Source organism: Rhinoraja longicauda, chromosome 13 (assembly GCF_053455715.1).
Source record: "Rhinoraja longicauda isolate Sanriku21f chromosome 13, sRhiLon1.1, whole genome shotgun sequence".
Lineage (NCBI taxonomy): Eukaryota > Metazoa > Chordata > Chondrichthyes > Rajiformes > Arhynchobatidae > Rhinoraja > Rhinoraja longicauda.
Window position 1 is genome coordinate 41,593,902 of NC_135965.1, and position 23,684 is coordinate 41,617,585.

At 42.8% G+C, this 23,684-nt stretch overlaps 1 protein-coding gene across 6 annotated transcripts in view; it reads right to left on the reverse strand.

The window, feature by feature from the left end:
• The window catches only part of dock10 (dedicator of cytokinesis 10), a 237,631-nt gene that overhangs the window by 108,907 nt on the left and 105,040 nt on the right, over nucleotides 1-23,684 (reverse strand). For all 6 annotated transcript variants that reach the window (XM_078410849.1, XM_078410845.1, XM_078410848.1 and 3 more), the window contains exons 3-6: nucleotides 15,417-15,506; nucleotides 7,695-7,777; nucleotides 4,705-4,777; nucleotides 15-140 (exon numbers count right to left, since the gene is read on the reverse strand). In XM_078410849.1, the coding sequence (XP_078266975.1) occupies nucleotides 15-140; nucleotides 4,705-4,777; nucleotides 7,695-7,777; nucleotides 15,417-15,506 (372 nt within the window). The remainder of the gene's footprint in view (nucleotides 1-14; nucleotides 141-4,704; nucleotides 4,778-7,694; nucleotides 7,778-15,416; nucleotides 15,507-23,684) is intronic.

Genomic DNA, 23,684 nt, shown 5'->3' on the forward strand with positions numbered 1-23,684 from the left:
AAAGTACAACTTACTCGGACAGTAATGCTGTTATTCACATTGCTATTAAAATTCCCTTTGTGAAGCCAGCCAGACTTGAAAACTCCCATGCCTCCTCCTCCTCCGCCCCCTCCTTTCGAAGAGGATAGAGATGTAGTATCCTATAAATCATGAAAGGAGGAATATATTGATATTTCACTTAAATAATTAGTACTTTTCTAATCTAGTCCTCTTTCCCAAAAGCATTAGTTTGGCTGTCATCTCCTGCCTCAATGCAATTTGTAGGAATTACAATTGAGAAGTGGATTTCTTTGAAGTAGACTTCAGAATGACACAATGTTGTCCACAAGGTTATCACTGTAGATTTCCATAACAGAATAATGATAATGCTATTATTAGATGTGTGTGTGTGTGTGTGTGTGAATACATGCCATTTCAGAAGAGTGGTACAGTGGCACCAGGGACCCAGGTTCGATACTGACCTCGGGTGCTATCTACATGGAGTTTGCACATTCTCACGGTGACCGGAGAGGTTTCCTCAAGGTGCTCTGGTTTCCTCCCACGTCCCAAAGATGAGTGGGTTTGTAGGCGAATTGACTGAGGTGAGAAGAAACCTTTTCACCCAGAGAGTTGTGAATTTGTGGAATTCTCTGCCACAGAAGGCAGTGGAGGCCAATTCACTGGATGAATTTAAAAGAGAGTTAGGTAGAGCTCTAGGGACTAGTGGAATCAAGGGATATGGGGAGAAGGCAGGCACAGGTTCCTGATTGTAGATGGTCAGCCATGATCACAAGGAATGGCGGTGCAGGCTCGAAGGGCCAAATGGCCTCCTCCTGCACCTAGTCTCTACGTTTCTATGACCTCTGTAAAGGTGCCCCTAAAAAGGGAGACAATGGGACAACATAGAAGTTGTGTGAATTGGTGATTGATGGTGAGTGTGGCCTTGGTGGACCGAAGGCCCGTTTCAATCCTCTATCTCTAAATTAAGCTAAACAAAATAAAGTATCCTCAGTTTACATAGATTAAATTAGTAACTCTAATAGTTAACATTTTACAATCTTTGAGCTTAAGACGGGATGGGATTGAGGTTGGGACTGGGTGCAGATGGGAAAGTGGTTGACTGCTGGAGTACATTGTTTGCAGTGGTGGAGTCTGGATTTAATATCCAGAGATTGATAAAGAAAGTAAACGGGTGATAGCGCAGGGGTCACCTGCTGAGAATCTCTTTGTGAGGGCTCAAGCAAGCATCAAAGTGGTAGTACATGGGGAGTGATGAGGTAAAAAGCATGGGGTAGGGAAATTTAGGCGGGGGCAAGGAGTTAGGATGAGATTGGGAGCCACAGTGTCAGAAGCCGAATGATAGATGAGGGTCAGGCTGGAGATGCAGGGATTTGTGGATAAAGTTAGTGGTGGCAGATAGCTATGGTCTGAGGGAAACCTATTAGGGACCTAAATCAGTCGTAAGCCAAACACCAAAGGGTTGGAAAATGCTTAAGCAAATATAAGTAACAATGAAGGAGCCCACACAAAGCACTCTGAAGGTCTGCATCTGCACGAATGACCTCTGCAGTCCTCCATGTCTCAAGGAAATAGAGTCACGGTGGCGCTGTGGTAGAGTTGCTGCCTTACAGCGCCAGGGACCCGCATTCCATCCTGACTACGGGTGCTGACTTTACAGAGTTTGTACGTTCTTCCTGTGACCATGTGGGTTTTCTCTGGGTACTCTGGTTTTCTCCAACACTACAAAACTGCACAGATTTGTAGGTTAATTGGCTTCAGTAAAGTTGGAAACTGTTCCTAGTGTGTAGGATAGGGCTAGTGTACAGGGTGATCACCGGTCGTTGCGGACACGGTGGGCTGAAGGGCCTGTTTCCATGCTGCATCTATCAAGGCTAGTGATCAAGTCTTTTCAGCAAGGAAACAAGCCCTTCAGCCCAACTTTCTGTGCTGATCATTGTATTTGCCCATGTTTGGCATATGTCCATCTAAACCTCTCAGGAGTGGTACCCAGATGTACATTGCATGATGTTAGACACCATTGAATGCCCATGAATATATCAGTGCATCAGCACACCACATCCTGAGGAAATTTTCAGATCTCATTAATTTACAACAAACGCACAACTTTTTAAATCAGATTGATTTTATCATATTGTACACTCTGCAAACCAGTGTCGATGCAGTCGTTTTTCTTATCGACAATGGTTAGTATACAGTTTCTCACCATTTATCCTATCTGAACCCATTTTGATACACCCCTATGAAATCCCTTCAACCTTGTTGCTTGAAAAGCAAACCCAGCGACTCCAGCCTTAAGAGCCTGTCCCACTTAGGCGATTTTTTGGCGACTGTCAAAGTCGTAGCAGATCGCCGAACTTTTCTTTTACCCGACGACAATGACCACGACAATGCCGAGTCAGGTCGAGATTACAGCGTCTTCTGAAACATCGCGAAAATTCCCACGCTGTCAATGCTTCTCCGGCGTCCTGGTTTTCGCTGAAATCACTGACAAGTCGGTAAGTATTTGAGAGTTTTAAATTATAACACCTTGTATGGGTTACTTAAAAACCAAGCTTCACTGTAACAAGGAATAAACTGGATTTACGTCCAGTTTACTAATAGCTGTATTAAAAAATAATAATTTTAAAAGTGGTTAAGTGGATTTTTGTGAAAAGTGTGTGGGCATTCTTTGAAAATGTAAGGGAGATGTATATCAGGTTTCTGGGTTGCATATCTGGGTTTGAAGCTCATTTTAAATGTAATGGCTGAGGCCAAAAACATCGCGAAAATTCCCACGCTTACCTGACCGTCAAACTGTCGCCTCCAATCTATCTGTCAAATGTCCTGACAGTAAATAAATTCGCTAAACACAAGCGTTTTATGGTATTTTATAATGACTTTACTTATTTTAATATTATGTGCTTCTAAATGCATCTTAAGAGAACCTATGAAACCTGGGGACAGCATGCGACAGCGACCGCAATAAGCAACGATACCTGGCGACAAGCCAGCTGTCGCTGAGAAATTTCAAACCGTTTGATTTCTCAGCGACGCGCCGAGATTCACTACGACCCACTACAATCTTTGGAAGACTCCTCACGATCATGCCCGCGACACCACAGCGAACAGCCTAGTCGCCAGCAGCCGCCTTAAAATCGCCTAAGTGGGACAGGCCCTTTAGCTTTGAAGCTGAAATCCTTCAGCTTTTAAACAATTCTAGTACATCTTTTCTGGACCCTCGCTAGGATTTTGACATCCTCTCTAAAGTGCGTTGAACTAATTTGGATGCATTACTCCAATGTTTGATACAGGGCCACTCCAACCAGCCCTTTTTACTTTAGACTTTACTTTATAGAAGCAGCGTGGAAACAGGCCTTCAGCACACTGAGTCCGCACCGACCAGTGATCACCCCATACACTAGCACTACCCAATAGGCTAGGAACAATTTACAATTTTACTGAATCCAATTAACCTACAAAGCTGTCTGTCTTTGGAGTGTGGGAGGAAACCAGAGCACCTGGAGAAAGCCCACAAGGTCACGGGGAGAACATACAAACTCCGTACAGACAGCACCCGTAGTCGGGATCGAACCCCCAGTCTCTGGCGCTGTGAGGCAGCAACTCTACCGCTGTGCCACTGTGCCTTCATAAATCCCAGCATGCCTTATGTCTCACTAACCATACTCTCGTCAATAAGGAGCACTCCCAGAATTTCTATCCAGAGGACAACAAAGAGGTGCAAGTTATGCAAAATCCTGGTTTAACCCAGGATTTGTTCAATTATTTGCTGTTCCCTCCACCCAAAATGCTGCAAGGCATTAGAGGCCTAACGAGAAAGAGGCACAACTTAAAAACTAAAACCTAAAAAGCTTCCTGTCAACATTACTGCGGGTGTCTTGTAAAGGATTGTATTTGGAGTGATTTTCTGTGGAAATATGTTGGCAGTATTTGCATTCAAATGACAGAAATGCAACTGAAAATGGGTGCAGTAAATTCTCATTGACAATTGGCAGCACCTCCTCGTGTCCTGACCCAAAACACTGCCTGTTTATCCACTTTGATTGTTGGTAATTATGACAGTGCTGCAGTCTGATTTATTTATCAGTATAGTAAGTAGTCTCTGGTGATTAATGCAAAAACAACTGGAAGATTTGATTGCATCTACAATCGCTTAAGTGGGAGGAAAATAACATAACTGTGATATTAAAACCCGAGAGACCACGATTTAAGCAAATGTTAAGGTAAAGCAAGAGAATATATTAACCATAGATATATGGTGAGCATTTGATGGAGTTTAGAAGAATGAGGGGGGACCTCATTGAAAGGTACAGAATAGTGAAAGGCCTGGATAGAGTGGATGTGGAGAGGATGTTTCCACTAGTGGGAGAGTCTAGGACTAGAGACCTCAGAATTAAAGGACGTTCTCTTAGGGAAAAAAATATTTAGTCAGAGAGTGGTGAATCTGTGGAATTCTTTGTCACAGAAGGCTGTGGAGGCAATGTCAGTCGATATATTTAAGGCAGAGAAAGATTCTTGATTGGTACAGGTGTCAGAGGTTATGGGGAGATGGCAGGAGAATGGGGTTAGGAGGGAGAGATAGATCAGCCATAATTGAATTAGATTGAATAGACTTGATAGCCCGAATGACCTAATTTACTCCTATCACTTATGATCTTATGATATTGCAACATTAAAGAATTTCACGGTCTCTTCACCAACACGTACCTCATCTTTTTCAACATCATCATGATCAATCTCAAACGAATGTGATGGCAGTTTCTCTGGTTTGAACTGTTTTCTTAAAAAAAGAAAACATGTTTAATTATCTTAATCATTTACTGACTAGAATATTAAGCAGTTTTTACATTTCTTAAAATGCAATTGTTTAAAATGTACCCTTCCTATTGTGATTAACATCAACGATTTAACATCATTGTTTCATTATTTCACATAACTATTGGCATACGTGATTTTGACATTCAACCGATGGGATAATGACTTCACATTTATTTGACAGATACGGATCGATCAAAGAGTAGAAAAGGATGAACAAGCTGATCAGTCTGAAGAAGGGTCTCAACCCGAAACGTCACCCATTCCTTCTCTCCCGAGATGCTGCCTGACCTGCTGAGTTACTCCAGCATTTTGTGAATAAAGCTGATTAGAAATGCATGAGCAAGTTGTTTCAGTGCTGTGTGAATATGACTATGACTCTAGGATTAAAACTCCATTTTCCCTCTATTTTCCCTCCAAATAGTACCTGACACTCTGTCTCACCAAAAGCACAAGTGGTACAGCTGGCAGAGACAGCTCACAGCACCAGAGACCCGGGTTCGATCCTGACCTCGGGTGCTGTCTGTGTGGAGTTTGCTCATTCTCCCTGTGACCGACCGCATAGTTTTCCTCAGAGTTCTCCGTTTCCCCCACATCCCAAAGACGTGTGGGTTTGTACGTCAATTGGACTCCCAGGTGTGTAGGGAGTGGATGAGAAAGTGGGATCAACATGGAATTAACGTGAATGGATGATCGATGGTCGGCGTGGACTCGGTGGGCCGAAGGGTCCGTTTCCAAAGCTGTACCTCTAAACTAAACTAAAAACTAAGCTAAATGTAAAATTTCCAGACTGTACCATTAGTGCGGTACTGAGGGATTCCTCCATCACAAATGTAATGTTGTTTCAGATGAGGAAGTTAAACTGAAGTCACACCAAGCCTCTCTTTTGGAAGGAAAAGTTCCTATGGTATCAGTGTGGAACTTCACAAAGAGAATGTCCCTAAGTGTCGGGCGGTTTAGAACTCAATGCCAATGAACAAGAACATGGAGGTCCCCAGTAGAGTCCAGTGATGGACTAATGATTTTTTTTAATTGCCTGTGGAATCTACCTGCTAAATCTGCCATGTAGATCTGGCCCAGAACAGTGATCCCAGTCACTTCATTAAAAAGGACTGGGAGCAAGAAAAGACCAGGACAAATCAGGGTCGGCAACAGATGACATCAGGCAGGGTGGTTCCAATAAGCCAATTGTTGGCTCTGGACGGTGTGATCCCAAGAAAGATACATAGTCACAAAATGCTGGAGTAACTCAGCGGGACAGGCAACATCTCTGGAGAGAAGGAATAGTTAAATTTCAGGTCGAGACCCTTCTTCAGACTGATAGTCCGAGATACATAGTTGTGGGAGAGAAGTTAAGTTTCAGATCATTTACATTTTTGAAAGAAGAAATGTAATTTATATGTTTTTATTTTCATTTCTGCATTTTCAAGTGCAAAGAATTGTTTTAATTTTAAAGCTTTGTTCATATTTTTTGAAAATATTAATAACCTTAATATATCTTATTAATATCACTTCTGAATATGTTTGACAGTAAATTAGTTGGCAAATTATTCTGCGGTCGGGACTTGCTCCCAGGAAATGTTGCGCTGTTACTTTCAAGAACTATGAAGAATTATTCTGAGATTTCCTGACTGATATTTATCCATAAGCTTTTATTTCACGAGGGCTAGAATACAAAAACAGGGATGGAATGCTGAGGCTCGATAAGGTGCTGGTCAGGCCGCATTTGCAGTATTTTGGGCATCATTTCTGAGGAAGGATGTGCTGGCTCTGGAGAGGGTCCAGAGGAGGTTTACAAGAATGACCCCAGGAATGAGTACGTTAAAATATGATGAGCATTTGACGACACTGGGCCTGTACTTGCTGGAGTTTAGAAGGATGAGGGGGGGGGGGGGGGGCCTCATTGAAACTTACTGAAGAGTGAAAGGTGTGGCTGGAATGGATGTGGAGAGGATGTTTCCACTAATGGGAGAATCTAGGACTAGAGGTCATAGCCTCAGAATTAAAGGATGTTCCTTTAGGAAGATGAGGAGAAATTTATTTAGGCAGAGGGTGGTGAATCTGTGGAATTCTTTGCCACAGACGGCTGTGGAGGCCAAGGCAATGAATATTTTTAAGACAGAGATAGATAGATTCTTGATTAGTACGGGTGTCAGGGATTATGGGGAGAAGGCTGGAGGATGTGGTTGGGAGGGAGAGATAGATCAGCCATGATTGAATGGCGTAGACTTGATGGGCCCAATGACCTAATTCTGCTCCTATCACTTATGACCTTATGATAAGTAGTAGGAGCTGAATTAGGCCATTCGGCCCGTTAAGTCCACTCCACCATTCAATCATGGCTGATCTATATCTCCCTCCTAACCCCATACTCCTGCCTTCGCCCCATAACCCCTGGCATCTGTACTAATCAAATCAAATCCCCCAATTAACATTACCAACATAGATCATCTTGTCACAGATATGATTTTGTACATGACATAAATTGGCTGTCATATCAGCGGCTAGAAAGCACTCTTTGGTTAGTCTGAAAAGAATGTCAAATTGTTTTCTTTCCATTCCCACCACACAACCAGCTCAGGTTTCTGGATGAATTCCTTTCAATGACAGAGCTATCAAAATAAATAACAGAAACATGAATACTTCGGGATATGCTCACCCACTAAAGAAAACAAGACTGAGGTCTGTTGTTGTCATATGTTTCTAATCTATCAGCTTTTTCCAGCATTATTGTGGCAATTACACAATTTGTCCTTCAATCATTTAATTGTACAGTATCCAAATCAAGATGCAAATTCGGCATTTATTACTCTTTAACAGCAAATCACAAGCAACTGAAAATGCACGCTGTGGACAAATGCAATTACAATAAAAAATCTTACCGAGGTAACTGTTTGAGATCCCCTGAATAGCCTTCATACTTGTAGTTCACTGTATTCCAGTTGGAATTGTAGTATTTACAGGCCTAAGGAAATGAGACAAAAGTAGCCAGTTAGATTATTTCCAAATTTCTTCCATTCGTCGAAGTAGCTGCCAAAGTCATTTTGATGTTTGTCTTGCTTATTAAATGTAAATCCACATAGAGTCATAGTGATACAGTGTGGAAACAGGCCCTTCGGCCCAACTCGCCCACACCGGTCAACAATGTCCCAGCTACACTAGTCTCACTTGCCTGTACTTGGTCCATATCCCTCCAAACCTGTCCTATCCATGTACCTGTCTAACTGTTTCTTAAATGATGGGATAGTTCCAACCTCAAAGACCTCCTCTGGCAGCTTGTTCCATAGACCCACCACCCTTTGTGTGAAAAAGTTACCCCTCAGATTCCTATTAAATTTTTTCCCCTTCACCTTAAACCTATGTTCTCTGGTCCTCGATTCCCCTACTCTGGGCAAAAGACTCTGTGCATCTACCCGATCTATTCCTCTCATGATTTCGTATACCTCTATAAGATCTCCCCTCATCCTCCTACGCTCCATGGAATAGAGACCCAGCCTACTCAACCCCACCCTATAGCTCACACCCTCTAGTTCTGGCAACATCCTCGTAAATCTTTTCTGAACCTTTTCAAGTTTGACAACATAAACTATATAATAACAACGAAAAGCTCAATCAGGGCGGCATTGTGGTGCAGCGTTACAGCTGCTACCTCACAGCGCCAGAGATCCAGTTCAAGCCTGACCATATCTGTGCTGAGTTTTTGTACGTTCTCCCTGTGGTCACTTGGGTTTTCTCCAGGTGCTCCGGTTTCCTCCCACATTCCAAAGACAGGCAATGTGTAGGTTAATTGGCTTCTGTCAATTGCCCCCTAGTGTACAGGATGTGAAAGTGGAATAACAGAACTACTGCACGCGTAATCGATTGTCGGTGTGAACTCCGAGGACAGAATGGCCTGTTTCCATGCTGTATCTTTTTGGTTTAGTTTAGAGATGCAGCGCGGAAACAGGCCCTTAGGCCCAACGAGTCCGCACCAACCCGCGATCCCCATACTCTAGCACTATCCTACACACCAGGGACAATTTACAATCGGTACCGAAGCAAATTGCTCTACAAACTATACGTCCTTGGAGTGTGGAAGGAAACCGGAGCACCTGGAGAAAACCCACTCGGTTGCGGGGAGATCATTCAAACTCTCTAAACTAAACTAAAGAGAGAGTGATATGGGATGATAGGCAAAAGCATATACCCACGAGTCCATCCTTCCAGCCGCCACAGCTATTTATGGACACTTCTGTTATTGTCTGTTAGTGCCATTAGCCTGCAGAAACCCTTTTTACAGTCATCTGCCAAATTATTCTTGGCCAATCTTTCTTTGCTTTTCCTTTCAGCTGGCTTTTCAGCCTTTGGCACAGCAGCTAGGACGTTTGCCTTCTGAGCCCATCACCAAGGCAACGTGAAACTTTTGTTTCATGTTGGCTTACTCCAACAAGCAAACCTCTTCCAATAATAGCTTGCTGCAAACAGTGCACAAGTCGAACAGCGGAGGACCCAAGTGCTGCAGTGCCTGTTGATTTTGTTGTTAGCGTTGATGCGCTCCACTGTGAAAATCACCGACTTTTCCAACTTGTTTTGATTTGTCATCCAATTTATTTTTTGAATACCTTGTACCATTTACTAAATCTAGAACTTCAATCTGCCCACTATCTGAGCCCACTATCATCATATTTTCATATTTTTTTCATATTATTATTTTTTTCATATTTCAGATACAGCGCGGAAACAGGCCTTTTCGGCCCACCAAGTCCACGCCGCCCAGCGATCCCCGCACATTAACTACACTATCCTACACACACTAGGGACAATTTTTACATTTACCCAGTCAATTAACCTACATACCTGTACGTCTTTGGAGTGTGGGAGGAAACCGAAGATCTCGGAGAAAACCCACGCAGGTCACGGGGAGAACGTACAAACTCCGTACAGACGGCGCCCGTAGTCAGGATCGAACCTGAGTCTCTGGCGCTGCATTCGCTGTAAAGCAGCAACTCTACCGTTGCGCCACCGTGCCGCCCTATCACCTTCTTTCACTTGGCAGAGTTGAATGTCTATGACATGGATTTTGCTCTTTTGTTTTAATAGGTGGACAACGAAATCAATTCATTTCATTGAAATCAAACTAGAAGGAAGTACACAAAAGTAGAACATCAATGGTGATGGACTCTGCTGCCCAGATAGAGATCAAAAATATATTTAATAGACGCTGACAACATATGAGGCAATTATATTATCTGTTGAGCGATCGTTTCGCTCAACACCTTCGCTCAGTCCGCCTTAACCAACCTGATCTCCCGGTGGCTGAGCACTTCAACTCTCCCTCCCACTCCCAGTCTGACCTTTCAGTCATGGGCCTCCTCCAGTGCCATAGTGAGGCCCACCGGAAATTGGAGGAACAGCACCTCATATTTTGCTTGGGCAGCTTGCAGCCCAGCGGTATGAACATTTACTTCTCCAACTTTAGATAGTTCCTCTGTCCCTCACTTCCCCTCCCCCTTCCCAGTTCTCCCTCTATCTTCCTGTCTCCACCTATATCCTTCCTTTGTCCCGCCCCCCTGACATCAGTCTAAAGAAGGGTCTCGACCCAAAACGTCACCCATTCCTTCTCTCGTGAGAGAATAGATGGGCAATGTTTTGGGCCGGGACCCTTCTTCAGACCCATTATTGTTTGCCCTGTTCCCTCTTGCCGGTTAATGTCACATCTTGAGAAATAAAAATGAACAGCCAGGACTTCATGTTCACTTTCTCTCTCCTCAGCTGTCAATTGGGAAGCAGACAAATAATGCTATTTTGGAACTGCTCTCTCTTCCCTGCTGGAACGGATCAGATTCAGATTGTGGGCATCTTGAAGCTCTAGATTTAGTAAATGGTACAAGATATTCAAAAAAATAAATTGGATGACAAATCAAAACATATAGGAAAAGTCAGTGATATCCTTCCATTTCCTGATATCCTTCTATTATTGGGGGCACTTAGAAATTCTATCCACTTGGGTAATTTGGTCAAGATAATAATAATAATAATAATACATTTTATTTATATAGCGCTTTTCATATACTCAAAGACGCTTTACAGAGATTTTGAGAACATAGGGAAATGAATAAATAGATAAATAAGTAAATAAATAAATGAACAGAGAAAGGAGACAGAAGGTGAGGTGACCTTCAGTGGTTGAAGGCAGTACTGAACAGGTGAGACTTCAGCGATGTTTTGAATGTGGTGAGTGTGGGGGAGTCTCTAACGGTTTGGGGTAGTGAGTTCCATAGGGTGGGAGCAGCGATGGAGAAAGCCCTGTCCCCCCAGGATCTGAGTTTAGTCCGGATGTGGGGGGATAGGAGATTGGCAGCGGCAGAGCGGAGGGTGCAGGTGGGAGTGTGCCTGTGGAGGAGGTCGGTCAGGTAGGATGGGGCCAGGTTATGGAGGGCTTTGTAGGTTATGAGGAGGATTTTGTACTGGATTCTCTGGGGGATGGGGAGCCAGTGGAGTTTATAAAGGACGGGGGTGATATGGTCACGGATCGAGGTGTGTGTGAGTAGACGGGCAGCGGAGTTTTGAATGTATTGAAGTTTATTGATGGTTTTTGAGGGTGCGCCATAGAGGAGGCTGTTGCAGTAGTCCAGACGGGAGGTGATGAAGGCGTGGATGAGGGTTTCTGCAGCTGTGGAGGAGAGGGATGGACGGAGACGGGCAATGTTTTTGAGGTGGAAGAAGGCTGTCTTTGTGATGTGTTTGATGTGTTTGTCGAAGGAGAGGGTTTGATCAAGGATGATTCCAAGATTCCGGATGTGAGGTGAGGTGGATACTGGGAGACCATCAATGTTGAGGATGAAGTTTTGGGTGGATTTGGTGAGCATTTTTGGACCAATGATGATGATTTCAGATTTGTTGCAATTGAGTTTGAGGAAGTTTGATTGAAGCCAAGATTTTATTTCAGTAATGCAGTTTGTCAGTGTAGAGTGTGTGGTGGAGGAGATTGACTTGGTGGAGATGAGGAGCTGGATATCATCGGCGAAGCAGTGGAAGTTGAGACCATGACGGCGGATTAATTGACCAAGGGGGAACAGGTAGAGGATGAAGAGGAGGGGGCCAAGGACTGAGCCTTGGGGGACACCTTGGGGGAGGGGAGCGGTGGGGGATTTACAGTTCAAAACATAACTGCCATGAAGCTACCTAGTACATCCTGAACACCACATGACACACTGGACTGGATTTACATGCCCAAGTACAAATAGGTTTTGACATCCATCACATCAGGCTATTGTAGACTGGGTAATGGTTGCAATTTCATGCCCATCTGCCAGCATTTCTCCACAAAGTGCCATCAAGTTCAGGCTTCCTGTGCTAACACAGTTGTTCAGACCTGGGCGGCACAGTGGCACAGCGGTAGAGTTGCTGCTTTACAGCACCAGAGACCCAGGTCCTGACTACAGTCCAGGTCTGTAAGGAGTTTGCACTTTCCCCCTGTGACGCGTGGGTTTTCTCCGGGTGCTCCAGTTTCCTCCCATATTCTAAAGATGTGCGGGTTTGTAGGTTAATTGGCTTCTGTAAATTATCCCTAGAGTGCATGTTAGAACTAGTGTATGGGGTGATTGTTGGTCAGCACGGAATCGGTGGATGGATGGTCCTGTTACCATGCTGTATCTCTAAACTAAACTAAATTAAACTTCTTAGCCACTTTTCAGCAGCAATGTCCTGACCAAGTTGATGCATGAGACTCCAGGAGAAGTCCAGCGGTGAAGTGAGAACCCAATGCACTTTGCTGGAACTTACTGAACCTAATCCTGGTTGGAACTTGCATAGACACAGTGCAATCATTCAAATCAAAGACAAGGAACTTTTCCGAGGGAAAACAATATTCGTTAATTTACCACTAACCAAATGTTAATTAAATGATTTCGCTTGTTTTATGTGGTTTTAATTTATTTAACTGTTACTTATTTTAAAAATAATGATCAGGTTTTAATTTTAAAAATAATGATCAGGTTTTAATTTTAAAGAATGCTCTTAACGCACCATCACAAAACATCTGAAAAAAATATTGATCCATCGATTTGACACACATTCTTCCCAAGTGTCGAATCAGATAATGATCCACAGTCCAGATGGTTTCGGTTTGAACAAATTATGAATAGTAACGGAATAAAGCACAGTTTCGCTTCTCCTTCCAGCCAGCTTTAAACGGGAAGCAAATGGTCAGTTCACGCATTAAAGGAAGTGTTGGAGGAACAAGGCGTGATAGGTTAATGGAACATTACCGTGAAATATTGACTTGCTATCTTTCTTCTAAGCCACACACCACAATACTATGCACTCCTGTGGAAAAGCTCATAGAGCAGAGACTCAGGAAGTGGTTAACTAGCGATCAGCCCAATGTGAAGCAAAAAGTGGTTTCAACAGAACAAGAGTGATGACACATGCCCTAAACAAAAGAGGATCGATTTTCACGAGAGAGGTCATACTCTAAACATCCCCTGGCAGGGTGGAGATGAAAAGGAATAAAGAGGAACTAAAGGATAAACATGATTCTAAGATTTATCCCATGAAGATTGGTGAGCGAGTCACATAGACTACTTGATCCGTGCAGTAACGTCTTGAATTATTTTTATGGAAATACTGCATTTCAGATTGATAATCACCAAGATACGACAGAACTTTATTGATCCCAGGAGGGCAATTGATCCGCCAAGTCATAAAACACAAAATACATGAAACATGAAATTGGCCCAAGTGGACAGGATTGGGGATGTGCAAAGATTGGGGAAGGGGAGGGGAGTCGGTCTACCCCAAGACAGAAGGGGGAGGAGTTGTACAGTTTGATAGCCACAGGGAAGAAGGATCCCCTGCGGCGTTCTGTACTGCATCTTGGTGGACCCAGCCTGTTGCTGAAGGTGCAACAGAATTACAATCAAAGGTCAACAATCCTTAGTTATTTTAGTTAAATTAGCTAATTCATTTACCTGCAGCATTGCATATTTAAATCATATGCAGCCCCCTTTAACAAAAGACAGTCATAATTTCACTTATTCCCAAGTTAAATAAAAGTAATGGGCTTGAGAGAATATTGCAACTGCAGTCAGCACTCAACCTATCCATCATCTGCATAAAAGTATTGGCCTCAAGCACAAAATAGTTCTGTCACTTTTCAAAATCGACAATGCCTCCTCTCAAACATAAAGCAACACAAACAGAAAATAGGATTTATCTGAGTTACTATTTTCTCCTTTAACTGGTATTTTGCTCCTTCAAGAAAATGATCCAAGTCATTCGAAGCTCAAAAGGATTGTTCATGGCAGGGGCTAACCCTTTTTGCACAGAAAGTGGTGGGGGCCTGGAACCCATTGTACAGGTTTGTAGGTGAATTGCCTTCTGTAATTGCAAAAACTGTCCCTGGTGTGTAGGATCGTGCTAGTATACAGGGTGATCACTGGTCGGCGTGGAGCTGGTGGGCCGAAGGACCTGTTTCCACACTGTATCACTAATGTCTAAACAAGGAAAAAATTTATTTGATTCACGAGTTGTAATTCTTATTTTAGTGGTTACGCAAGAATAAGTTTCAAGCGTACATGGCAACAATGAATGATAAGATCCATGCACTGTAGCTCAGCCAGGTCACTTTTCAATGCAAGTCTCTTTAAGGCGTTTAGATAGGCACATGGTTATGCAGGGAATGGGGCAATGTAAATTGACGACATTGAAAAAATCATCCACGCATTCATTTCCTCCCGCCTAGACTACTGCAACTCCCTATACACTGGGATCAGCCAATCATCCCTGTCCCGCCTGCAATTGGTCCAAAACGCCGCAGCAAGACTCCTGACGGGTACCCGTAAAAGGGACCACATCACCCCGATTCTGGCCGCTCGCCACTGGCTCCCAGTACAGTACAGAATCAACTTCAAGCTCCTCCTATTCACATACAAAGCCCTAAACCGGCTTGCCACCCCCCCCCCCATATCAAAAATCTTCTAACCCACCACTCTATCTCCAGGTCCCTCAGGTCGACCGACTTGGGGCTACTGACTATCCCGAGGTCTAGGCTTAAGCTCAGGGGTGACTGCGCTTTTGCGGTTGCAGCTTCTAGACTGTGGAACAGCATCCCTCTCCCCATCAGAACTGCCCCCTCCATCGACTCCTTTAAGTCCAGGCTCAAAACCTATTTCTACTCCCTTGCGTTTGAGGCTCTCTGAGGGGGCGCTGTGAACTGTTTATGTATGTGCTGTTATGTTTGTGTGCCATTGTATGTTCGTTCTTAATACCTGAACCGATGTACAGCACTTTGGTCAACGTGGGTTGTTTTTAAATGTGCTATACAAATAAAATTGACTTGACTTGACTTGAATGTAGATCATGTGCAGGCGGATGAGGTTAGTCTGCCTTGGTCTAATGTTCTAGATTAGTTACATTAGATTAGTCTAATGTTCAGCACAGACATTGTATGCCACAGGGACTTTTCCTGTGCTGTACTTTTCTATGTCCAATGTTTTAATTCTGATCAGCTTACTACTGTCAATGAACTACTTCTGAATTCTATCAGATGTCATTGAACTTAAGTTGCAAGACCACCTTTAGATTTGTATAGAGACACGAATTTCAATATGTTCATCCTTTACCTGTTTTACAAGGAGACTTTCTGCTTCGTTTTCAGCCCCCTCGGGCACGGTGGAATATATGGTACGTCGTTCCCGCAGGCTTGATGATGCCTAGACAAAACAAAAAGAGTAATTAATCTGTTAGGCATCGTTCAGTAACAATTTAGTGTCCTTTGCAATTTGACCAGCTGTTCATCAGAAACAGGCAAATGGAAATAATCTGAATGAAATCACAGTGAATGCTTGTTTTTTTTTTCAGTGACAATGTTCATGGTCCAATGTTTTGTTTCAAAAGCTAAAGAAAATCTCATCTCATAGCGTTAAAATCCTGATATAAAACAGAAAATGTTGGTCAGTTGGCATCAGGACGAGAAGAAGGGTCTGAAGAAGGGTCTTGACCCGAAACGTCACCCATTCCTTCTCTCCAGAGATGCTGCCTGTCCTGCTGAGTTACTCCAGCATTTTGTGTCTATCTTCACAGACCTATTGATCTCTGCTCTTAATAAACTCAAGTGGCAGAGACTCTACTGCCCTCTGGTATTGAGAATTCCAAAGATTCTTCACCCTCTGAGTAAAGACATTTCTTTTTACCTCATTCCTGCCCCTCATTCCTCTACTTACCTTGGAGGACTTACACAGTTCCCGCTGCATCAAAAAATCCCAGAGTATTATAAAGGACATTTCCCACCCCGGACACTCCCTGTTTGAACTGTTACCGTCAGGCAGACGGTACAGATCTACAAGGACAAGGACAAACAGACTTAAAAATAGTTTTTACCCCACTGCTATAAAGGCACTAAATGTAGCCGCCAAGGAACGCAGGGGCGATACATAATAAGAGACTGTGAAATCGACAGAAGGATGTAGGGTTGGGTGTTTATGCGTGCTATTTTCATGATATTTATTTTAGTTGTTTATCTTTTTTTAAATATTTTACCTTGTATGTATCGTTAGCTTTTAGAAATGTTTGAATGGTGCACTGACTGGCTGACATTTTACAATTTCGTTGTACATGGCTCATGTTACAATGACAATAAAGGAACTATTCTATTCTTATTCAGAAACTGTGACCCCCTGTTCTAGACTCCTCATTTTGTCTCTCCCAGGAGAAACATCCTCTCTGTGCCTTCTTTTACAATAATTTTGTACGTTTAAAAGAGATCACCCCCCCCCCCATTCATCTAGACCTGGAGAATATAGGCTCAGCCTATGCAATATCTCCACAGCCAACAAACCCTCTTTATAACCATTCTGGGGAATCTTCACTGCATCCTCTCCAAAGCTGGATTAAGACACACAATAAAATTGTAGGAAGATATCTTTAAGAATGTATTCAAATCATCCCATAATAAAGGTCGATATTCCATTTGCTTTCCTGATTGCTGAGTGTATGTGCATCATAGTTTTCCATGACTTACGTAAAATCAAGATTTTCCAACCTATTGCCAAAGTGGATCATTTAACATTTTCCCACATGATATTCCACGTTTCATGTTTTCACCCATGCACTTGCTGCTGTCTGCACATCCTTGTTGTCTCTTTACATCTTCCTCTATACTCACAATCCCATCCAGTTTTGGATCATTAGCATGCTCGCAAATATGATATTCTGTCCCCTCAGCCAAATCATTAATATGGATTGTCAATAATTAGAAGCAAAGTACCAACATCTGTGATATCTCATAAGACACAGCCTAACAATTTAAAAGAGGCACTTTATTCTCATTCTTTGCCTTCCATCCGTTAACCAATTCTCAATCCATGTGGGTATATTGCACCCTCTTCCATCTGCTCCAATTCTGTTGCCCTTTGGAATAGGACATTATTTAAAACCTTCTGAAAATGTAAATAAATCAATCTAAATTTACCCCTTTTCTTTTCTAACTTGTCAATCCTCACAGAATTCCAGCGGACACTCTGCATAATCTTTAGTTTAGTTTAGTTTAGTTTATTGTCATGTGCACTGAGGTAGAGCGAAAAGCTTTTTAGTTGCATGCTATCCAGTCAGCGAAAAGACTATACATGATTACAATCAGGCCGTCCACAGTGTACAGATACAGGATAAAGGGAATAACAATTAGTGCAAGGTTAAGTCTAGTAAGGACTGATTAAAGATGGTCTGAGGGTCTCCAATGAGGTAGATGGTAGGTCAGGACTGCTCCCTAGTTGGAGATAAGGTGGTTCAGTTTCCCTTCCAATCCGCCCTTTTATATCTTCATACCAACTTTGTACAATCCCAATATTCCTTGCTGGATATTATCATTATTACATCCTTCATTAAAAGTCCCAACATTTTCACGACGAATGATGTTTGGCTAAGAGATTCTGTATTTTATTTCATCCTTCTTTATAAAATAATACAATTAAAATAATAACAGGTCATTAATCTCAAATGTTAACTTTGTTTCTCTCGAGACATTTGCTGCCTAAATTGGTGGTCACCATTATCTTCTATTATACCACTCACAAGTTTGCTGAAATTTTCCCATTGTACAAGCTGTTTCACCATCAAAGGAAATTACTCCCTTGTGTATCCACGCTATCTTTATCTCTGTACATATAAATTGTTCTGATACATTATGGGGTGGAAGAGTTGCTGCCTTACAGCGCCTGAGACCCAGGTTCAATCCTGATTACGGGTGCTGTCTGTACAGAGTTTGTACGTTCTTCCTGTGACCGCGTGGGTTTTCTCTGGGTGCTCCTGTTTCCTCCCACACTCCAAAGACACTCAGGTTTGTAGGTTAATCAACTTCGGTAAATTGTCCCTAGTCTGTAGTATAGTGTTAGTGTGAGGGGATCGCTGGTCGGCACAGACTCGGTGGGTCGAAGGGCCTGTTTCCACTCTGTATCTCTAATCTATACTCAAAAATTAAGATAAAGCCTGTTTCTGCACTGTATCTCCACACTAAACTAAATTACTTTCGTTAGTTTTAAAAATACAAGTTTGATAGCTTACCATGGGGAAAAAAATCAAACAATAATAATACCTATCAGGATGGAAGGGGAAACTTGAAACGTGAATGTCAATGCGAAATCGGCACAATATGGGCCAATTTTATGAAACACACCTCTCCATCAAATGTCTATCGAAACTAATCAGCCAACAGTTTTAGGGATTCCTGTGAGTGCCAGAAGCAGGCATTAAGCATTTTACGTACATAAATCACAGACCTAAAGCTCCACAGCAAATCCACTCATTATATTATTAAATCTGAAATTTGTATGTCCATAAACACATATTTCAAAATATAAATTCCTCATGCTGCAGTCTAAATACTTTGGCTTTCATTATAATGATTTATTTTTAATCCCTCCTAAGCCAGGATATGACGATAATTTAATCATTTGAACAAGAAGATAAGGAAGGTGACGCAGTAGCGTGCACTTTGATGGTGATATAGTATCCACCGCACCACGCAGATGGTGATATAGTATCCACCGCACCACGCAGATGGTGATATAGTATCCACCGCACCACGCAGATAGAGACAAGCAGATATTGTGCACTGACGACATCTGGACTTTGTGCGTGTGCACCTGCTTGTGTGTGAGAAAGTGTGTGAGAGAGTGTGTGTGAGAGAGTGTGTGAGAGAGTGTGTGCGAGAGTGTGTGTGAGAGTGTGTGTGAGAGAGTGTGTGTGAGAGTGTATGAGAGGGTGTGTGTGAGAGAGTGTGTGTGAGAGTGAGTGAGAGAGTGTGTGAGAGAGTGTGTGTACGAGAGTGTGCGAGAGTGTGTGTGGGAGAGTGTGCGAGAGTGGATGTGAGTGAGTGAGTGAGTGAGTGAGTGAGTGAGTGAGTGAGTGAGTGAGTGAGTGAGTGAGTGAGTGAGTGAGTGAGTGAGTGAGTGAGTGAGTGAGTGAGTGAGTGAGTGAGTGAGTGAGTGAGTGAGTGAGTCAGTCAGTGAGGGAGAGGGAGAGTGAGAGGGAGGGAGGGTGAGTGAGTGAGTGAGTGAGTGAGTGAGTGAGTGAGTGAGTGAGTGAGTGAGTGAGTGAGTGAGTGAGTGAGTGAGTGAGTGAGTGAGTGAGTGAGTGAGTGAGTGAGTGAGTGAGTGAGTGAGTGAGTGAGTGAGTGAGTGTGAGTTTTGTGGTGGAATAAGAGCAGCTCAAGGCTTGATCAGAGGGAGAATTGTGAAGAGGATGTTGCAGGAGTGAGGTGAGTAATGTTTAGGCAATAAGATGCTGGCCTGATGTGCAGCATCAATACCCAATGAAGAAAGAAATTTTGTTTAAAAATCAAAGGAAAATGAAAGAATTATCTAAATGTCCTCGTGTATTTATCCTCAAACTGCATTACCAAAACTAATATTTTGTTCATTACCATGCTACTTCTTTAAGAGCTTGTTAGATACAATTTTGTTGTAGCATTTCTGATGGTCAAATAATGATAAGCGTCCAATTGTACCTCAATAGCTCCAAACTGCTTCGAGATATCCAAAAATAGATGTGAAGAGCACTATGTAAATGCATTACTTTCAATCTTTCTGGTAGATTACCAGGTTTACTACATTTTACCTTATTACATTATTACAGTTATTACATTACATTTTACTCTGGGTCAACAGTTTTAATGGAGTGCCGGTCATCATGTTTATTTGCTTGAACTACGAAACAGGGAATCGTAGCATTGCAGTCATCTCTTTTGCTCATACTTTCAGAGTTTATCTGCCATCTTATGTGATACCTCAGATTCACTGTACAATGGATGATTTCCAGCTGCCCTTTGAAATGAACTACAGGCCATTCAATTATATGGCTGGGCTGATGTGAGACCTCACAGTGACGGCATAGCAGTAGAGCTGTTGCCTTATAGCGCCGGAGACCCAGGTTCGATCCTGACTATGGGTGCTGACTGTACAAAGTTTGTACGCTCTCCCTCTGACCACGGGTGCGCTGGTGTCCTCCTACATTCCAGCGATGTGCAGGTTTGTAGGTTAATCAGTTTCTGTAAAAATAGCCCCTGACATGTAGGATGCGAAACTGGGATAAGCTAGGACTAGTGTACATGTGATCGTTGGTCAGTGCAGACTCAGTGGGCCAAAGGGTCTGTTTCCATGCTACATCTCTAAACTAAACTTATATCAACCAACGATAAAGCAAACAAGAAAATTCACCGGTCATATCAGTCAGGAACTATGCCCTGAATTCAACAAAGACAATCAAGGTGAACGTCCACAATCTTTCCCACTAAAATGTATGTTGTTATATATTTGCCAGGTTGGATTCATCATCCCAGGTGAAGAAAATACCAATAAGGGAAAAAGCATCCTGATGTTGTCCTCAGTAATCTGAGTGTCATGGATCCTTACGTTTTTGGTAGCAGTGGTAGAAGTAACCAGCAGATTGCCTATGTGGGGACAAGTTTCTATCTTGTTGATGTGCTCCATAATTTTGTGTGGAACTACCATCACTGTAGACAGGACAGACTCAGAACTGATCCAGCAGCGTGTAGCTGGGTATTCAGGAAATGGCACAGGCTATCAGGAGCAACAGAACTGCATTCTGCCATAGTCAGTAACATTGGTCTTGGCACACCCCTCATGCTTTCATCAACATTAAGCCAAGAGAGAAACCGCAGTTCAATGAAGAATGCAAAGCCGTATGCCAGAAGGGACACGGTGCCAGTTTGTGGAAATTAACACTAGACTACATCCGTGCTGACTGGTGAAGGTAGAGACCAAACCAAACAATTGCACAACCAACAAATCAGCTCAAACGCTCTGCAGATCCAACACGTTTAACTACTTGTGATAGTGGGCGGTTACACAGCAAAAGGAATGAGGAAGAGTCTTCGTGAACATTCCCTTCCTTCCTAAGTGCTGGCTGAGTCCAGCATGTAAGTGCAAATACCAGGACATTTGTGTTTGTGAGCAGTCTGAGCAGAACTGCTAAATGACTCATCCATCTCAACCTCCCAGCAGTTTCAGTTTCAGTGTAGTTTATTGTCACGCGTACCGAGGTACAGTGAAAAGCTTTTGTTGCATGCTAACCAGTCAGCAGATAGACAATACATGATTACAATCGATCCATTTACTGTGTTTAGATGCATGATAAGGGAAGCCACTATCAGTTCAATTAATTCCACCAGTAGCTGAGAGAAATCCGAGGGCGTCCTGACTATTGCGTTGGAAATGCGTTCTCTTGGACCTTGCTGCAGGTCCAGTCAATCTGTTTCTCTACAGCGATGGAGAAACACTGGCACGTACCCAACAATGTGAGAAGCTGCATAAGTACGGCATGTCACGAAACCCCGGGTTAATCACATCCGGCCAGTTATTATCCTATCAGCCGACGCACCAACATCAGCAAAGTCGAAGGTATTATTTCACAAAATGCGGGAGTATCTCAGCAGGTCAGGCAGCATCTCAGGAGAGAAGGAATGGGTGACGTTTCGGGTCGAGACCCTTTTTCAGACCCGACTCGACCCAGAACAAGGGGCCACAGTTTAAGAATAAGGGGTAGGCCATTTAGAACTGAGATGAGGAAAAAAAATTTCAGTCAGAGAGTTGTGAATCTGTGGAATTCTCTGCCTCAGAAGGCAGTGGAGGCCAATTCTCTGAATGCATTCAAGAGAGAGCTGGATAGAGCTCTTAAAGATAGCGGAGTCAGGGGGTATGGGGAGAAGGCAGGAACGGGGTACTGATTGCGAATGAGCAGCCATGATCACATTGAATGGCGGTGCTGGCTCGAAGGGCCGAATGGCCTCCTCCTGCACCTATTGTCTATTGTCTATTGAAACATCACCCATTCCTTCTCTCCTGAGATGCTGCCTGACCTGCTGAGTTACTCCAGCATTTTGTGAAATAAACACCTTCCATTTGTACCAGCATCTGCAGTTATTTTCTTACACAACATCAGCAAAGTGATGGAATCAAACATTGAGCATTCTATCATAACACTTATTTCCTATAAACAAATGCTCAATGGTGTTCTATCCGAGTTCCTCCAACTAATGCCCGGCTTCATCACACTCCTGGGGTCCATTAATGGTTAGATCATGAATCACAAATGTTATTATAATTACTACATTTTAGTCTCCGTAACTAACGCAGGTGTTCGGAAATAATGCAGGCATGTTGTATACTGCATAGATTTTTAAAGAGTAAGTAGTGCAGAGGACAAAGGATAATATGTTGACATTGGTTTTTAAAAACTTGAGCCATATCTTCACTATTATTTTTAACATTTGCTTTTCTTTTCTTCCAGACAAAGAGGTAAGTGTGCCAAGGATTTTTGTACATTATAGACAGCTCCATCCCTTTGCGGATGTCATTGGCATGTATTCCGGATATTTGGTGATCTTTTATTTGCAGATTTATGGGCAGCTTTGGAGACTGGGACCCAGAGTAAATTAAATCTGAATGTCTGGCTACATTGTGTGTTCAAATTTATGTTTTGAGTGAATTTGTAACTCATTCAAGATAGAAGTGCTTGCGCGCACATCACCTGCAATTGAAACCATCACATGCAGTCACTGGATTTAAAGAAATCCACATAGATCTCCAAATCTAGACATTCATTTCTTGTTGGGATTTAGCCACATGTTGTCTTCTTTCCAAGAATAAAGTACTGTAGACAGGGATCCAACATCCCCAGTCTAAATACTTCGAAAAAACAATACCATGCAATTGAAAATAAGCTTAAATTAGGAAAAAAAACTCCATCTATCCATGGACCTCTTAGCAACTGAGGGAAACGTGAACCTGAATTTTGTTGGCCTTAAAAATATCTTTAGAAATGTAAAAATAGAAAAAAAAATAGGACGAGAATGAGGCAAGATGAGGCCGTTCAACCCTTCAAGCTTGCTCCACCATTCAATACAATCATGGCTGGTCCTCTGTCACAATACCTCATTCCCAATTCACTCCTCAAATTCCTTGAGGCCACCCATGGCTAGAAATCTATCATAGACACAACAAAAAGCTGGAGTAACTCAGCGGGACAGGCAACATCTCTGGAGAGAAGTAATGGGTGACGTTTCGGGTCGAGACCCTTCTTCAGACCTAAAACATCTCCCATTCCTTCTCTCCATAGATGCTGCCCATCCCACTGAGTTACTCCAGCTTTTTGTGTCTATCTTCAGTTTAAACCATCATCTGCAGTTCCTTCCTCTACATAGAAATCTATCATCTTTTGCTTAAATATGTTTAGTGACCTGGCCTCCACAATCTCTCTGGTAGAAAATTGCATGGGTTCACCATTCTCCTGAAGAAGAAATTTCTCTTCACAACAGTTCTAAGTGTCTTTTACTCAATATCTTGAGATTGTGATTCCAGTTCTGGATACCCCAAGCC